Raw genomic sequence first — 19,129 nt, forward strand, 5'->3', positions numbered from 1 at the left:
TATTGTGGGTAACGGATATAAAACCATATTGTATAATAACTGGGTTTATGGATTGTTGGGTAAGGGAGAAAAGGACTGGAGAAAATAGAAGCTTCAAAATTTTACTAATTGTCACAAACATAGATTGAGATTTTAATATGCATAAAATTAGGACCTCTCTGGTAAATCAAGCTAAAATGAATTTGTTGAAAGGATGGGTCACAAAATTCAAATAAAACCTGAATGAACCCATCAAAACTTAATTGAATGGACAGGGGTATAGCATCACAAAGGAAAAACTGGATGGAACTTCCGAAAGAAAGTAAAAACACAACATCCATCTATCTATCTATCTATCTATCTATCTATCTATCTATCTATCTCCTTGTAGGAGATACTTAGGTGAAAGCTTATTTTCCTGCATGTTTAAAACTAAAATTGGGGAGAACCTTTCATAAATGTATTCTATAACCTTACCAAAACTGGGGAAATATTTCATCATCTTCATTATTTTTATAAGTAAAAATGGATCTTCAGGGAAAAAAGAACAATAAGACCTATTTGAGAGCAAATTTTGTGAAGTAATAGTCTGTGAAGAAATAGTATATAACTAAAATTCCTAAATGCCATGCACATTAAGCATATCATATAAATCTTTATGTCCTAGTTAGTTTTGTGTATTTGTTTATAAATTTTGGGGTATATTTTTACTTATTTTCCATGCATATTTGCCCTTTGCTTCCACACATGATTTATTTCTCTGGGGAAGGAGTGTTTACCACTTCCCACTAGCACCTAGAGCCCTGAATTGAGGAAAGCAAGTTTTCTTTTTTCTTTTTTTTTTTTTTAATTTTTTTTTTTTAAAGAGTTTATTTATTTATTTGACAGACAGAGATCACAACTAGACAGAGAGGCAGGCAGAGAGAGAGGAGGAAGCAGGCTCCCTGCTGAGCAGAGAGCCCGATGCGGGGCTCGATCCCAGCACCCTGAGATCATGACCTGAGCCGAAGGCAGAGGCTTAACCCACTGAGCCACCCAGGCGCCCCAGGAAAGCAAGTTTTCTATGAGTGTTGAATAACTGTCTTTCTTATTCTTACATTTTGGAAAATATATGTCAGCCTGCAATCTCAGTAAAAATGCAAAATTAAAAATGAGTATAAGAAATAACGTGCACATTTCTCTGACATTAAACCACCCTGTTGTGCCAAATGTAGCACAAATGGCCCTCTAACAGGGGTCCTATGCAAACAGTGGGTGATCAAAGAACACTTTGCAGAAACAACAAGTCACACTGGTGGTGTCAAGGACAATGTATTCTGAATTTCTATTTCGTATTTCTTCTGTGATATTGTGCCAGAACACAAATATATAGACACAGATATATACATATACATGTGCATATATATTTTACAGAATTTAAATAATTCATTCAAATAAATTATTTAAATGATTTAAAAATTCCTTTGTCAAACAGATTAATGGAACCTTGTTATTCAAAAGATAAATCATTTTATATGAAGTGGCAAAGACTTCAAGGGCTAATAAAGGTTTTATGAGAGATAAACTTTTAATGAATTAATACTTTTGCATGTACTTATTTTCTATATACATAAATATACACATGGATGCTTACAATGATATTTATATCAACATTTTTGACTGACTTTTAAGGAAATAGTATTCAGAGTTTTGAAAATAAAGGGTTTTTATAGATCTGATTTTTAGGAGCTGATGGATTATAATTCACCAAGTTAAGTAGAAGAAGGTTTAAATAATAGTGCTATAAATGTTATAATCTGTGTAATGAGATAAAATAGGCTTTTTTTTCTATATGTAATTTATATGAGTCATTAATCCTGAACAATTTTATATATGTCATTTTCTAGGGTTTGGAATTTATTTAGCACTTACGCCGTTTTGCTGCACAGGTCTTCATCAAAAAGATGCTTTGCTCTAGAAAATTATGGTGAACTACTATTTGTATAACAAGACCTTAAGACCCTGGGAAAAAAGTTTTAAGGATTTTTATGAAGCTCAGTACACATTCTTCAGCCAAATTTTGGCACAGTTTCAATCTGAGACTCTAGTGAAATTCAACTGGTTTATTTTATAATTAAAAACAAGGAAATCATAGTAACAAAATTATATAATGTATAGTATTCATGTTTATAATAGAAACATCCATAAAGAAAGAAACATGTTCTAACTTTTCTCATTACTCCAAAGAGAATTGCATCTTTAATCACACAAAGCACAACTGCTTTCTAATTTTGTTTAAAGTGTTTCAATACTTACAAAACCCAGATCAGGTTATTATAAATCTAGAGCAAATTAGAATCGCTGGCCTCTGCTCAGCTCTATGTAAGGGTTCTATGTAAATCATAAATTTAATGGCATACTAAGAAACACATCTGTTTCAGTTTTGTAGAAGTTAATAATCTAACTATAGAGTATTTAAACACTTCTTTCATTAACTGGAAAACTGAGGCAAAGATAGACTTTTCTTAGTTATAAGTTGTAATGTTTTATCTACAAATTTTGATAAGTTATAAACTTACCTAAGTTGTTAAAGGTAGTTTTCTAAATATTCAATCTAATATTTATTTTTGACATTACATGATTCCCTCCTGTATAGAAATATTCATTATAAACAAACAGGCTAACATTATCATCTCAAATCAACACCTGTATAAAACACTTTGATTTATATATATCATATCTTTGCAATAAGGTATTGGAGAGAAAGTAAATATTGAGTAATTATATGAAATGTCAAAATTCATTCTTTTAAATATTTTTCAGATTCTTTATTTGATTACCTATAGTTTTTTTTTTTTAATGATAAATGATTGTCTTCTGGGGATCCATATTATTTAAAAATATTTTATATTCTTGAATACTCAAATATTTACATTTTATACCTAACATTCTTACTCAACATTTCTCTAATTTTATTTTATTTTAAAATATTTTTCATCTTATCTCCATGACCTATTTCTTTGAGACATGTTACTTCATATATAGATGTAATCCAGTATTATAATGAATTATTGTGTTTCAATTATCATTAGATAATAAACAGGAAATTAGTTTTTCTTGTAGTGTATTCTTCATTGTCTGAACAATGAAATATATGTGGTTTGAATTTGGGTCATTAATTCAGGTAGTAAGGACATAGTTCTAATTAAATTGGTGTCATAAATTACATTCCCATAATGAAGGGGGGCACTCTTTTAATGCACTGAAAGAGTTATTTGTAGATACGTGATTTTGGTAACCAGGACAGCTGGATAAGAGGGTGGATAGTTCAGTGTAACACATCTCCACCACTGAAACAAAACCTTTCAAAAAATATATTGTTCAAGTGACAGTTCAGCAACTTCTTTTTTAATGTAGAATAGCTGAAGAGGTTATGTGTTTTTATTTTTTAACCTAAAACAAAAATTTTTCACTGAACGTAGTTCCACAAACCTTATCATTTCCAAATCATTTCAGTATTCCTTTGATATATAAATGACATTGTAGCATGATTAGAAATTTGGATGCTTATTTTAAAGAAAACAAATTCTTCTCTAATGCACTTTTACTTATCAAAAAACATATGCCCATTACATCATTGTTTGGTCTAGGTCCTAGTGATTGATTTCATAGTGACCTTAAGAATGCACTGTAATGAGTTGCAATAAGTTAAAACTTAATTATAAAGATTTAAATTATTCTTGAAAATAGAGATGGCAACATTCTATTATCTTATCAAGAAACTATGATGAGAGCTAGGCTTAGGAGAAAAATCTTTGCAAATTGCTATTCTATTTTCCACATGCTCAGACAAATTTATGGTTACTGAAATATACATAACAAAGAAAGGCCTTTAAAAAATAAAGTAGTTAAGTGGAGTTAAAAAATTACTCTCATATTAGAGAACAAAATAGTGAAAAGTGTTAGCAATAGGTTATTTATCTGATCAAAAGGATCAACCAAAGCCAAGGTCAAACATCTCGCTTTATACAGTTGCACACTATATTTTCAAAACTGCAACGAAATCATTTTTTGTTGAAAAAATACTGAGATCATAGATTACAATTATGATTTTATTATTTCATGCTTATCATTAAGAAAATCATAACATTTTCTAATATGAAAATGTTATATAATTGTACCTTTGACTCACTATCTAAGGCTTTCTGTCAGTTTGTTTTCTTACTTTTAAAAGCCTTTTGCAAGTTTGCTGTGCTATAATGAACAATGACATGAATAATCAAAATCATTCACAGAGACACTAAAAATTCTATTTGGACTTCTCTGAAATTGGTCTTTGGTAATCTTTGATAACTCAATAGAGTGGAGTTGCCTCTACTATGAACCACTGACTTGCTTTTGTTCTCATCTAAGATATACATGTTTGCTTTACGAAGAATTGCCCATCCAAATATTTTATATTTAAAACAAAGAGTTGTGATTTAGGATACTCTTAGTTTAGCTTCAATATTTTTTTTAAAAATTAAGGAAATTTTATCTCTATTGTTGATACAGGTTTTCTGAATATTTTAAAAAGGCATGAGGAGAACTATTTTTAAACTATGGACTTTAATAAAATATTTGGATGTGAGTACAATGAACAAAAAATTACTATAAGAAGTTATAGACAGCTTTGTATAAAATAAGGGTTATTATAGTTATACTTCATGGTTTGACAGAAACATTGATAGTAAAAGATCTATAAGACCCAATTATAGAAAATCCTCAAAGTGCAGAGATTAACAAGAGTTATGGGAACAATCTATGGGAAAGAAAGACTAATTTAGAGTTGTATAAGACTCAGTGGAACAATGATTACGTAGAACATCTTATTTAATTTGCTTACTTTTGAGAATCATAATGGCAATGGTATAAAATTTTTATAATCTTTTATATATATTTATACATATAAACACTCTAAGTGCACAGTCATGCTACCAGTTGTATTGGTGAATTTTTAAAAAAAGTATTAATTAAAAATGATAGGTATATAATAATAATAATATATGTGGTGATTATATACTTCTAAACAATATCATTAAGCACAGTTCACCATAATTATATGTATACTGTTGTTTAAATGTCATTACTTTTGGAGACTGCATCTCTACATTTTAGATGGAGTTTGGCTTTCTTGGACAAAGATTTACTCTGCCTGAAGAGAGCTGGGAGAATAGTTAAATTTATTGGCTTTGCCAAATGCTTTCATATGTTTCTACTCTCATGGAAAATGAGTTTTGATTTCTTCTCAGCCTCCATGCATGGCAAAGCTAAAATGAAAAACAAAGCTAGCAACTTTCAACCAGTTCTAGTTAAGTTTGGTATTCACACATTGCTTTGATCTGCTCCAGAGCTTTATAACACTTACTTTCTAGAGTAGGGAAAGCTAGTTTCAGCACTAAGCATCACTGAATAGTAAAGATGAAGAAATGGGAACTGGTTAACTTTAGGGTGAAATCTAGCGAATTTTATTTCTGTTTGTGTATTAGAAACCAGACCAGTTTCACCTGTTATTTGTTTACTTGTCTGTTTTATTTTAGAACTCACATCACTCTCATCACAGGCAAAAATATACTCCCCATAATGAATACAGCCTACTCTCCTTAACAGTTCTCTACAGCTGCATAGCTCAAACTTAGAATTTTTGGCCCAGTATCAAGTCCCAAATCTCCCCACTCCACCCCAGCCCACCTCCATGTAGCCCCTTTTAGAACTGTCTTATCTATATCCGAGTTTGGCAGAGTGGGGCAGTGGAGAAGTTACTTACTGTTCTACTGGCTTGTACTAATCATAATATTTTAATGCCCATTTTCCTACTTCTTCAGATTCTTTAATTTGGTACCCAAACTATTGTTATTCATACTTGTATTTTGACAAGTACCTCATCACTTTCCTTTAAACAAAGGTGCTTAGATGGTAATAGCTTCAAAAATTAGCATAATTTCTGTATCAGAAATATGTGAACCCACAGAATAAGATAATCTAGTTTCCTAAAGTTGCTTAAATTAAAAACACGAGTTTCTAGAGTTGGAAAAAACATATATGGTTAAAATGTTTGAAGCCCATCAATCTCTCTAACCATGTAAGCTAACGAGTACCTTCTGTTTTCTTTGAATGAAATCACGAGTGGTTAGATGTTGATTTAACATAAAACAAATGGAAATGGGTGTTTCCTTTGTCCTTTGCAGAATTTATTTTTAAAAACAATTAGCAAGTATTATGAATAAGTCAATGATTTTGCCATTACTTAAATAATAATACAGATTGAGTAGTTAATTTGATTGGATTTTAGGGAATGCATAATATACTCCAACTCCCCTTAACTTGCTAACATCTGCAGACATTATTAAGCTTCTCATTTCATTTTTTTCCCTGCCATAACACCTGTATTGTTATAAATTATGTTTGAATTGTCATGAAGTGTCAGGCAAATTATGTTTTCTGGTGTGTATGTGTCATTTAAAGGTTCCTTTGTAATGGCAGGTTTGTGGCTAACAGCTTAATCTTTAATATATCAATGCAATTAAAAGCTCTTTTCAATTTCTTTTTGTGGACACAGAGAAGGTTGAACCATTATTATGGGTAAAGTGCAAGGAAAGAATTAAAAATTCTTTAATATTTAAAACATCCTAGAGAAGGAATACATTTAGCTGTAATTTTAAAAACACAGCAAGCTTATTATATCCTTTGCAAAAAAGCTTTGAATGCTTTGAACTCTATAAAATACACATCCTATTGAATTAAAATTAAAAACTTGTATGACGCATTTTCCACTCCCTATAGTTTTAACCCACTTCTGACAACTCTTTTCAGGAACATAGTGGAGAGTGACTTACTTAAGGTCCAGAGCATCAAAGAATGTCAGACCTATGAAATGTAGACAGTGGGCTCTTCCAGAGATTCTTTCTGAGAGTTAAATAAATAAGTAAATGAGCCAACATATGGCCTGCTTAATTCAGTCAAAAATTTCTATTGATTACTTACTAAGCTCACTAAATAAAAACTTCAGCCCAGGTTTTGCCTCCCAAAAGAAAATAGGATTAGACTGATCTATGCACTCATTGGGACTTCTTGTGAATCATGCCCGGATGAGTGAAAAACCTTCAAAGATGAACAAAGGAAAGGGCTAAAATTTTTCAGTAAATGTAGATTATTATTTGACATATTTTGGTTTATAATCTTGAATAAAACAAGTTTAAATTCTAGAAGAGACCAAGATATAAATAACCTCTGAGGTCTAAGAATCTCATAATTTTACCTCTTTTCAACTAAATAAGCCTGATTTAATTTTCCTAGGTAGATCTGTTGTATGTGTAATTTTGACAGATTTAAAAACCTTAGGTACATAGTAAGGTTTCATACAACCTCTGCATACCTGTTTTTTTTTTTTTTCCCCCAGATGAGGTTTGTGTCCTCTATTGATAATATTTGAATTATGTTATCTATGAAATTCCAAATGGAAGTGTTTATGTAGTTTAAAACACAAATGTTCTGAGAGGCTCCTCTTATCTTTTGGAATGGTGAGAATATTAATACATCAATACATTAAGTACAAGGAAATCTGATCATCAAGGATTCTTGATTTGAGAAGTATAATGGATCAACCGAAAGAGTAGGTTTTGGTTATTTGCACATGTGTACTTTTAACTTGTGATTTTTTACAAGTTGAGAACAAACTTGACCAATAGCTGGATTTACTTTAATACTACAAATGCCTGGCTCTGTGACAAAATACTGATAGGTATTTAGAGGCTTCAAGTCTTTTGACAGTCTGCTGTTGACATTTTAATAACATTGTTGTTTGAAATGATTCCTGAAGTATGATGACTACAACAAACCCGCAGCAACAAAAAGTGCATAGTTTCTGAAAGCAAAGCAGCTCAAGTTTCATCCTATTTTCTAAAGGTTTTAAACCTTGATGAATCGGTTTTTCTTGAAAACCAATGCATACATGCTTCTTTAATTGAGGGCAGCGTTCATTAGTAGTATTAGTGATTGAGAAATACGTCTGAAAATTTAGGGAATTTCAGCTTAGAGATTTTGTAATAAAAATTAAAAAAAAAATCCAGTTTTGACCTTCCTCGTATACAGAGGACACTTAAACTGGCTTTAAAATATTTTTCAAGCGTAATTTGTCCCGTCGTGGTCTGCTCTCTTCAGCTCAGGTTCATCGCTGGCGCTGCCTGGCTGTTTACTGACCCTACCATCAGAGAGGTGGCAAGGAAGTGTGGTCAGAGGACAAGAGCAAAAGCAGTTTCAATGTAAGGAAATGAGGGAAACAGACCTAACAGCACGATGAATGCACTTGCGAGTAAAGAGAGCCTTGTAGTCTCCTTTCCTTCCTTTGCTTATCCTGGTGGGTTTAATCAAAAACAAACAAAACGCTCTTGTGAAATATAGTCAATAAAGTCAAAGTTTGGCGAGGTCTCTGTAACTACAAAGAAAAAGTCACCGCAATTTTAAAAAATGTAACTTTCATTAACGAGCGCGCCGGAAATCTCAGGTATCAAAGACGCATTAACCCTGGAGCGTCCCCCGCGCGCCGCAGCCGGACGGAGGCGACCGCGGCGAACAGACGTTCTTTTCTCCTCGGAGCAGTCACACAAAAGGAGGGCTGCGGAAACTAAAAGTTTCGAAGCCTCTGGCTCGCTGCGTGGAGAAAAGAGAAAACCTGGAGACGGGGTGGGTAAAAGACGCATCCTGGGCGCCGCTCCGAAGTGCAGGCAAGGAGAAAGCTCCCGGGCCTGGAAGGAAGAGGGGAGCCCCCCCCCCCCAACCCGAGCCGCTGGCCAGTCCCCTGCGCCCCGCCTCGGAGGCCCGAGCGCCGCACTCCGCCGTGCTCTCCCTTCACCCCGTTCCAGAAATAAAATAAATGTTTTTAAAGTGCGTGTGTGTGGACAGGATGGAGAGCGCGCGCCGGAGGAGCGCGCGGAGGACCTCGCGCGCAGTGAGTGGAGTTTGGGGGTGGGGGTCGGGGTGGAAGGCGTGTGTTGATGGTGGGAGGGGGGAGGCTGGAAGCGAAGCCCTGGGACAGAACGGGGGGTGGCGAGCCGACGGAGAGGCAGAGGAGGGGCGCCAAGCCGCCGCAGGCCGCCTCCGGGGCGCGTTCCGAGGCCGAGCGCGCGCATCCCTCGCCGCCGCTGCCCGGACAGCCCTGCGGCCGCCCCGCCGGCGGAGCCGGGGCCGGCCTGTCCTAGGGCGGGAGCTCGGCCACCGCCACCGCCACTCGAACCGCTCGAGCCCGTAAGTGTCCCCTTTCGCTCCCCTCCCCCCTGCTCGGGCGCACCGCCGCCGCAGCTGCTCAAATGGAGTGGAAAATGGCCATTGGGCGGCAATGAGTTATAGATTATCTGCTCCACGTTTTGTACTTAGCTGCCTGTAATCTTCTTTTGAGTTTGCCTGAGCCCCTTGCTGGAAAAATCAGGAGGGAGAGATTTGTCCTTTGCCGCTCTACACGCTAATATGTTTATATGATTAGTCGAACTCGGGAAGGGGGGTGGGTAGGTGGGGATTTGGGGAGGAGGAGGAGGAGGAGGAGGAGGAGGCTGGAGGTGACTCCAGTTCAGACCTCGCCGAGAGTCTGTGTCAGGACTTCGCACTCCCCCATCTCTCTCCCTCTCTCCCTCTCTCTCTCTCTCTCCCTCTCTCCCTCTCACTCTCTCTCCGCTCACACACACACACTCGCAGAGGTGCCGGAGCGAAATCGGGAGCTTACCGGAGAATTCCTTGGGATTGTTGGGGGGCATCTCCCCTCCGTAGCTGTGCGTGGCGTGGCTCTTCCGTGCACCTCCCAGCTTCCCCGAGCCAGAGTCCTCGCCTTCAGCCTTTCGTGGGGCAGCGGCCACCGCTCAGCCTCGGGCCGGAGCCCCGAAATGTGAGGAGGGGGCGCCGCTGTCTCCCGCCCCAGGCCGCAGGGTCGGCGCGAGGGATGCCAGTCCGGCCGGCGCAGACCGCGGGCTGAGGGGCTTCGCCTGACAAACTGAGTTGGCCTCGCGCCGCCGGCGTCTGCCCGCCCCTCCCGCGGCCGCCGCTCCGAGGGGACTCCCAAGTCTGCGCACCTCTGTCGGGCTTTTACCTCCGCCACCCCTTTCGCTCTGATTCCCGAAATTTTGATTTTTCTAAGGGAGCGTGAGGTCTGGGGGTGTGCGCGCGTGTATAAAAGACCCCTCTCCGGAGCGGCGTGTGGGAAACTGCGGGAAAATGTTGACCTAACCCCAGGAGCCGCCCGGCGCTGGCTGCTTGGCTGGAGGAGGCGGCGGCGGCGGCGGCCGAGCAGGAGGACGCGCCGAGCAGCGGCGCCGTGTCCCGCCGGCGAGCCGCGGCGCTGCCTCCGGCGCGGACTCGGCGGCCGGCGACCCGCGTGCGGCCGGCCTCGGCCCTCACCGGCCCGGGTCGCCGCTGCCCTCTGCTCCTCTCCCCGCGCGGCCCCCGCGCCAGACGGCCCGCCCCCGGGGCGCGCTCGCAGACCGAGGTAAGATCCGCAGGAGCGAACAATGTGCCTCTGTGCCGGGCTTCGGAGACCTGTTTGCTTTGCGCCTCCTGCCCGGGGGTGGATGCTGGAGGTGGAGGGAGCCGCGGGTGAGTTGGGGCTCGCCTGTTTGTTTATGTTCGGCCCGGCCGAGGGAGAGACCCGCGCTGGCTCTTGCTGCGCCCCCTCCCCCCACCTCCTCTGCTCAGAAATCGATACGCAGAACTCCAGTCCCGTCCAGCCAGCTTCTCCTTTTCTCGGGGAGCGGTTGTAACGCTCTCTAGGCATCAGTCTGTTTGCAGGGGGCGTGGGGGAGTACGTTTGGGTTAGCGTTTTTTGATTTTTCTGAAAGCTTGGGTCGGAAGGTGTCGGTCTCCCTCTTACAGCCCGTCTGGGTCGGGCGATGTGAGGCGCGCCCTCCGTGGGACCGCTCTGCTTGGGGTGCGGGGCCCCTCCCGCCTCCCTCTGCAGACCTGTCCCGGGTTGTAAGTGGAGCAGGGAGGCCGGGCTCTGGGAGCGAGTTCGGGGGAAGTGGGCGGTTTGGGGGGCTTGGGTGAGTTGTTGCGGGTTGTTGTTTTTTCTTGTCGGTGGTTAGGTGGTGTGGAGTGGCAAGGATGACAGCAAAGCGCAGCCAGATGTGGCCATGGCCAGGCCGGCGCGGGGGCTGGCAACGATTAGGGGCGGCCCCACGGGGCGAGCTGGCGGCGGAGCCGGGCACCCGGCGGGCCCTGGGGAGGGCAGAGAGCCTCCCGGACCCGCAGTGAGAGGGCAGCAGCGGGCCGCGCTGGGCCTGCGGGAGAAGTTACCAACCGTGGGCTCCTGGGGTGGCTGGGGCTGGGAACCTGGGGAAGTCTGGTTTGTAGGATGGGGGTGCCGGGTGAGGATCCACGGGGAGGAAAAGGCGTGGGAGGAGCGCGAGGAAAGGCGAGACCCCCGGGCTAACCGAGCGTAGGCTCCTTGATTGGCTGGGGCGAGTCGACCCCTCCGGTGGGGAGGCGAGGGCGGGCGAAGCGACAAAAGCGTCTTAGCAGTGGGGAGGCACGCTTGCAGGACTGCTTCACTTGGGATCAGTAAAGTTTGTTCCTTTCGCCAAACTACGGGGCTTAGGGTAGGGGAAATCGCTGGAAGCTTTACGTTGTGCCCAAAGTGTCGCTGATCGGAGGCTAAGGAACGTATGCCATATATACATACATACATATATATTTTTTTCCTCAATCTCTCTCTCTCTCTCTGTCTCCTCTCTATATATTTATCTTCTTTTCATTCCGTCCTCTAAAAACGTAGTTGGAGGGGGGGGGGGAGTCTTTTCTCGTCTTTTACGGACTCCTCCCCCTTCATCATTCCCCCCTTCCCGGGCCCTCTCATTCCGTTCTTCCTGATGCAAACTGTGTTGTCTCGGATTCAGACCGAGGAAATGTTTTCCTCCTGTTTCTTGAAAGGTGTCAGGCTGGTTAGCAGCTCCTCCAAGCAGCCTGAGAGCGTCTGAGCCGCAGCCACCAACCATATGGTTCCCGTTACAAAAGGCCCGGTTCTAAGGCACTCTCCTCCCTGCCCCCGCCCCAATTCTTAAATTTTCTTCTGCAGCCTTTACAGTATGTGTACTTCTCTCGTCCCCTTTCCAGGGGCGTAGATTTAACGGACGCTGTTTCATTCATTTCCCTGTCAGTGTTTGTGTCTGCAACGGGCCCCACCGAGTTTGCTCTTTGCTCAACTCGAGTTGCACAAATGAAGAAAAGTCACATCCGTTTGGTAAATAATTTCCTGTCGGGATGTCTCTTACTAAATCAAGTTAGATCTTGGGCAAACCTTAAAAATTGGGTACTAAGGAGGCAATGTGCGTCCACAGCAGAAAAAATAGAATAGTTTGTGTGGTGTGTTTAGTAGTTTAGAAAAGTTGTTATGGGACTCTTGACCTAAGAGGTAACTAAAGGTAACTTGGTAACTTTAGATTTAGTATGTTTCTAATATTTGGAAAACGTTATATAAGAAAACCTACTTCTGTTCAGGTGTGTTGTGGAACTTTTTGTTGTCCCTCCCTCCGCCCTCTAGGAAATTTATGCATGATAGAGAGAATACTGCAGAACAAATGTTCTGTTGTTTAGTTCCTTCAGACATTCCGATTCTCTCCTTTTGTTGCTTGCCTCTAAAAGAGGTGCCATTTCACATCATTCTGCACAAATTGTTTGAATTAATGCAAGTGTGAATTCTTACCGTTTGAAGGGGACTATTAGCATATCAAAGGTTTCTTAGCTTCAGCTCAATTGAGAAAACTTCAGCCTGTCTTCCATTTGCTTCCAAGCAGAGGCCCAAAGGGCAATGAGAATTGTAAAGGGTAAAAATAGGGAGGTGGATTCAGGCTGTGTTTCTGAACTTTCACTGTTTTGTAATTATGTGAGCGAAAAACATTGTCTATTGCTGTGGAGCCCTTGCAAATGGCAAGACAATTATTTTCTATTGATAAATGGTTTGTTCCTAGAAAAAGGGTGACCTTTTATTTTATGATAGTCACTGTTGCCTGTCTTTTGGGGTCCCTTCAGTGGAAGAGAGTGAGAAAGCTTTTCCTTCCAACTTCATACTTTTCTAGGGCCTACACTTTGTTATATTATTAAAATGGGTAGGGAAGACTTTTAATTAGAGTATAAAACAATAGAAATCTTGTGATTAAGGGACACTCATTTTTACACCTAGGAAACTTATTTTTAATACACTTGCTAAATTAAGGGGGAAAAATCCAAGGAGGGTTTGAATGTTAAAAACTCAGCATGAACTTTGTTAATGTAACTTTTGTAGGTGTAAATTTGAAAAAGGGTTCTAGGTGATACTCAGATTATTTGTGAATTCTATTTAGTAGTAATTCTTTCTGAATATTGATTGTTTTGTCTCAAAAGTTTTGTATTTTCTAAACACCGTAAGCTGGAGAATTCAGCTTACATTTGGTTTATTTTTCCTAATATTTATAGCATATTTGTTAATGCCTTTTTTACATTTGCAGAGAGAGAAGTTCTTTGAATTTCTTTTAACAACTCAGTATCCATTAGTGGAGAAATAAGAACAAGTACTTGGGTCATTTGGGTCATTTCATGGCAAGCAGATGGGTCAAGGGAGAACTTTTTTTATCAACTTCTGGGGAAGTGTTGGTTTTATTTATTTAGCTTAAGATTTCCTAAAACCTAGTTTTAAGATGAAAACGAACCTCAGAGAAGATTTTGGAACCTATATTTTTAATAGTTTTACCTTTGATGGTTAGTTGATTTTGAACAGAAGCTTATATTCTTTCATTAGAAGAGGACTTTTCTTTTTTTAAATAAACTAATGTTCGCGATTCCTTGGTTTTATTCTAATATTGAAACTTAACTCAGTTTTGGAGGGATAAATATCATTGCATTAATTGCCTAACATTTTTAGTTTTTCGTTTAATAAGATACTTTATTTAGATTGAGAAGATTTTTTTTTAGTGGCATTCCTATTGTATATCATTCCCCTGAAATCATTTTATTATAGTTTATTTATCTGGTCCCTTCGGTTATCTAAGAAGTACTTCTGAGGTAAAAATGCCCACATTGATGTAATTGCTATTATTGCACTTAAGTTGCTGTTAACTAGTCTGCTTTGAATGCAGAGTGGTATAAAGAAAACATTATCCTTTAGAGCTATTAGTGATAATCTAAAAATTGTCTTGAAAACATTGTTCTTCATTTTATATGATGGTGAGCCTGAATTCAGCAAATCTCTGAAGGTGTAAAATGCAGTGAAAAGATTTTTCAACATCTCAATGACAAAATTGGACTACTTAGAGAAAAATTAATGTGTTGTAGAAGCACTTCAGCTGCCATTTTCAATCATTGTGGGTTACTATGTGTTGGCAACAAAAAATGAATTTAGAAATACAGATAGTTCTGGGACCAGGTAGCTGGAGAATCAGAATATTAAGTAATGTGAGGTAAAACAAACATTACTTCTGGTTTTGATTTGAGAATTTCCAATAAATATAATTTTTTAAGGCTTTGATTCTGCTCTATTAATGGACTAACATCAAAGCAGACAACAAAACTTCCAAATGTTATAAAAACTAATATTAAATATACGGATCTCACATGGAGTAGTACTACAGGTCTTAATTTAAGACAAGCAGTTGGAGTTTTTATTGCTGCAATTTTCACAATCAGCAGAAACGTTAACACCAAGCTTCTGGGCGTTTCCTTTCTTAAAATAAGCAAGAGGAGAGCTTTAAAACCAAGGTTTACTTAAGGTGGGATCTTTATTTGATCATTATTGAAGCCTTTTGTGTTTTAGCAAAAAATCTGACATAGTATTTTAATGTCTTAAGTACTATGGAATATGTGAGCTAAGATTGAGAAGTTGGGAAGGTCAAGAGGTAACTGGAAATCTGTACACCATAGTAATAAAATGTTATTGCTGTATTTTCTATCAAAATATTTATTTGACCTAACTTTTGTGCATAAATACTCAAATCATGCTTAGTTTATTGACAGAAGTAGTATGAGATGAAGAGAGCATTATAATTTAGGTATGGGCTATACACACTAAACTTACCTGAGAGAAATCTGTTCTCATTTTAATAAGAATCCATACCACTTGCTCAACTGCTAATATTTAAGAGCGCAGATTAACTGTATTTAGATTAGGAATGAAATACAGTCTTGGAAATGTGAAGAATTCAGTGATTGAAGAATTCAGGATTGCTCTTTTTACGAAAAATCTCAAAGACTGTACACTTTGCCTCTTCACGTCCACTGTATCTGATTTTGAGTGTTGGAGAGGAACACATTTGACATCTCTCTGCTTTTTTATGGAAAAGGTTCCTGTAAAATTAAGGTGGAATTATTTTCAAACTAATAAATTCTAGAAATAAAGTGCATGATTATTTAGAAATGTTCATCAAATTATTTGCAAGAATACTTAGCTAAAAATTTTTGCAAATTAATGGTTTTGATCAAGTGTTAAAAATAACAACTTTAGCTTGAAGTAGGCCTTGAAATCCTACTTATGTTTTGGTCATATCAGTTCTTCAGGTGATTTGTTTAAATATCAGTTCATATTACCTAAATAGATAACTGTTCTGTAACTATTTTCAAGAAAGTTTAAAACATTTTTATTTTAAAGATAGATTAAAATCATAGCTTAGTTAAAGTCTCTCTTACATAATACTAATTAGTTTATAGCCCCACCTAAATATTCATCTCTTCAAATAATTCTTGATTGAAGGTTGAAAGGTTGAAAAGTATTTAATCACCCCGATTACTGTAATTAGACTTGATGTTATCAGAAAAATTGAGACTATTCTCTGAAATCTTTTTGCCACTCAAGATTGGTCAAGTAGTGATTTTTTTTTAATGCGTTAAGAAAAACGCTTAGGAAATGGGTGAATATAGAGATAGTTAATGATTGGAATTGGGAAGTTAGAATCCTGAAATGGTGACATTTTTCTTGACCTAAGTGTGAATATCTTTTAAAGGAAAAACTATAGAACTGGAGGTCTGTAATTTCTGAATTTTATTCAGGACGTCAGTGTGGCATTTTGACTTTTATAGATTTTGTTATATGTATGTTATAAACAATGAAAATCTCTTAATGGTGTTTTGACATAAGTGGGTATTTTTTTAAGTGGATCACTGTGTCATAAAAGGTCTTAATCAAACAAAAAATACTTAAAAATCTTTTTACATCACTTAACTGATAGACTATATGTAAGCAATAATTTGCAGATATTTTCTAATATAGTCTTATGCAGTGATTTTTAAAAAGTTATTTCTTAAGAAGAAAATAACCTCCCGTGTATTGCCAATAAAAATTATCTTTAAAAAAGGTAGGTCGAGTGAAGGAACCTAGCTAGCGCTTAACACCTGCAAGTAAAGTACAGCTTACAGCAAAACACTATTGATTGTTTTGAAGCACAGAGCAAGTTTAAATACAATTTGTTTAATTACAACAAAAATGTAGTTTTATGAAGTAATATAGTTTGTCTTCATAGAGAATTTTATGCATTGTGTGGTGGTAAGTAAAATCCCATCACAGTTGTATAAATTTGTTCAATTACCAGAATGGCTAAAGAAAAAAAAAATCAATTTACATTGAAAAGCAACAGAAATTAGATTACCTTGGTTAGTAGGACTTTGCCAGCAATGTTTAAATTGCTTAATAATATCAAAAGCTACCATGTTTCACACTATAAGGATATTGTGCTTGTTTTAGTATGCATATATCTTGTTTACTTGGTGACTTCTGCTATGTAAACTTTTTTTCTTTTTGTTTTCCATTTTTTGGAAGCTGTTATATTTCATGTAAGAAGCCATTTCCACTTGCATATTCTAATTTTTTTTAGAGATTTGCTTTTTGTAATTGCTTTTCTGGGTTCATGGTATTTGTAATCTGCTGATATTTCAGATGAATGTAGTGAAATATCGATGTAATTTTAGGCATCAAAAGAGATCTAGCCCATCAGTATAGATAGCTAGGTTATTATCAACAACAGAAACATATTTTAGAAATGTTTACTACTGACTCTAGAGTTATAAGGAATTTTAAGTCTTAAATTCTTGTAGCAATAAGGTGACATGGGATTCATCATAGCGGATAGCCGGGCACCTGTTTTATTACCACCTTGATTGATTCTGGCACCCAGATTTACCGAAGTGCAAGAACAGGCCACAACTGCTGCTCACAGCCACCCAGCTGTTTTTAGGTCATGAAGTCAACTTTCTGGAATTTCTGGGGAAACCAGTTGAAAAGGGAGGACAAATGTCACTTTAAATAGAGATGTTTAAATCAGATTTCTGCCTGAGGGTAAAATTTAGGTCTGTTTTAGCCCGGATGTAATGTCTCCCTCTACAGAGCACAGCATTAATCACTACCTGACAAGAAAACCTATGCTGAGCAAAACGGGCCCCTGTTGGTCTTGTCATTGATTTTTCCAATCTGTGAGGAATACGTTATAAACATTAAAATTCACACACAGGGATTACATCTTAATCTCTGAATTTCAGTATTGAAATTAGTTGCTTTAAAAGAAGCCTACTTAAAGCTAAAACAGAAAAAAAAACCTTTGGCAGACGTTTTGTGAGGATAAATTCAATATTTTCATAAAAATAGAAATATTAAAAAGCAGGCAGGTTAAGCAGAAGTTAACATCCTAAACAATGACTTAATTTTGTTCAAGATGCATTAAGTAACTTCAAAAATGTGTCGGTTTTTGTTGTTGTTGTTGTTTTAATAAATCTGATACTAGAAAAAAGAAAGAGATAAAAATGAACTATTAGTTCTTGACCATGACAGATGAAAGAAGTTGAAAAGATGGTTAACTTTAGACCTAGATCAGTTCAAAGACTTGTTATTTTGTTAGAACAAAACCGGATAGATCTATTTCTAGATGAGTAATAAAATCTTTAGCCATTATAGCAGTGAAAAATGCACCATGAAGTTCCTCATAAAAGAAGAAGGATTAGTTTTGCTCTTTCAATTATTAGGTAATTCTCTTTAGCTCCTTTCTTGATCAAATAAATATATACACACCTGTACATACATAAGCATGGAATTTATATTCTGTTCCTTTGTATATATCAATATTTATGACTTTAATTGACCAAAAATTTTTGCAAATATAAGTTTAAAATGTAAAATATCTACTATTGAAATAGCTTTTTAAACTGATTTTGAAAATGATATGGCTTAGTTAATCTCTCTTTCGTTCTCAAAGGTCTTTACTACTTTTGGATCACAAAATGCTTGTACTACTCATGCTTTGCAATATTATGTAGGTACTTGACATCAGCCCACGCCTCAAACAAATTGTTGCCTTGTATTTAGATGATAAAATAATCTAACCCCAATTATTGTAGAAAATGATTCTAGGCTGCTAAGGGTGGGTTCGGGGACCTTGCTTTTGACTAATGCTTTCTTTTGTAGAGTACAGTAAATAGTGTCGATAAAGAGAACAAAAGAGAATTCTGGTTTGTTCATAAAGTAAGTTCTAATTTTAATCATTTATTGTTAAAATAGAATACTGTGACAGCAGTTCTTCATATAATGAGGGAATCATTACAAAATTTTAGAAAAGGTCTTTAGTTGATATATTTCTCTCTTATGTAGATATATTTACTTAATTGGTTCTCAACTACAATTTACATCAAAAAATCATGTCGAAAATTATTTCCCTTTTCTCTACTTTGAGACAAATGATTTTTATTTGGAATTATTATTTCTTTATTCCGCTGGTACTTTCCATACAGAAATTTTATTCCTCTGCCTTAAAAGCCAACCGTTTTTTCAGTGGTTATTACTGTGGTTATTGATTAGAACTTACAGAACACATGTTTTTATACAATATTTTCTCCACTCATTTTTGTGTTCTTAATCTTGTGATGCTTATGGTATTTTAATTCTTAAAATTCCTCGTCTTCCTACGGTTAATGTCCAAGACAGTTTGGGAAACATTCATTTTGGTGTTGTAGGTTTACACATCTGCATCCCAGTGATTATGCATATTTGTACAGAATTTGACAAAGCTTTAATGTATTAAATGAAGAATTGAAACACTTTATGTATCTTGTCTCACATTCAAAAAAAGGTAAATCTAATTCTGAAATGTTTCATTTCATTTCATACATCAACAGATTAAAATTATACTAAAATTTGATGGTCTAGATG

The 19,129-nt window shown here is 37.7% G+C and overlaps 2 protein-coding genes across 31 annotated transcripts in view; one reads left to right on the forward strand and one right to left on the reverse strand.

Annotated features, from left to right (window-relative positions):
* Positions 1–10,753, reverse strand: part of LOC309843229 (uncharacterized protein) — a gene marked incomplete at its 5' end in the record, with an annotated part of 70,997 nt that extends 60,244 nt beyond the window's left edge. Inside the window, one exon of the mRNA XM_082688567.1 lies at positions 9,713–10,753. Coding sequence (XP_082544693.1) covers positions 9,713–10,753 — 1,041 coding nt within the window. The remainder of the gene's footprint in view (positions 1–9,712) is intronic.
* ADGRL2 (adhesion G protein-coupled receptor L2) overlaps positions 1–19,129 on the forward strand; it is a 606,730-nt gene that overhangs the window by 408,743 nt on the left and 178,858 nt on the right. For 12 of the 30 annotated variants that reach the window (XM_082687758.1, XM_082687742.1, XM_082687760.1 and 9 more), the window contains exon 1: positions 10,332–10,468. The exons of 3 other annotated variants lie outside the window; for them this stretch is intronic. The gene's annotated coding sequence lies outside the window, so the exon portion shown is untranslated. 15 more of the 30 variants (XM_082687743.1, XM_082687762.1, XM_082687756.1 and 12 more) reach the window with 12 other exon arrangements.

This window comes from Mustela nivalis (genome assembly GCF_964662115.1).
Source record: "Mustela nivalis genome assembly, chromosome: 10".
Classification (NCBI taxonomy): Eukaryota; Metazoa; Chordata; class Mammalia; order Carnivora; family Mustelidae; genus Mustela; species Mustela nivalis.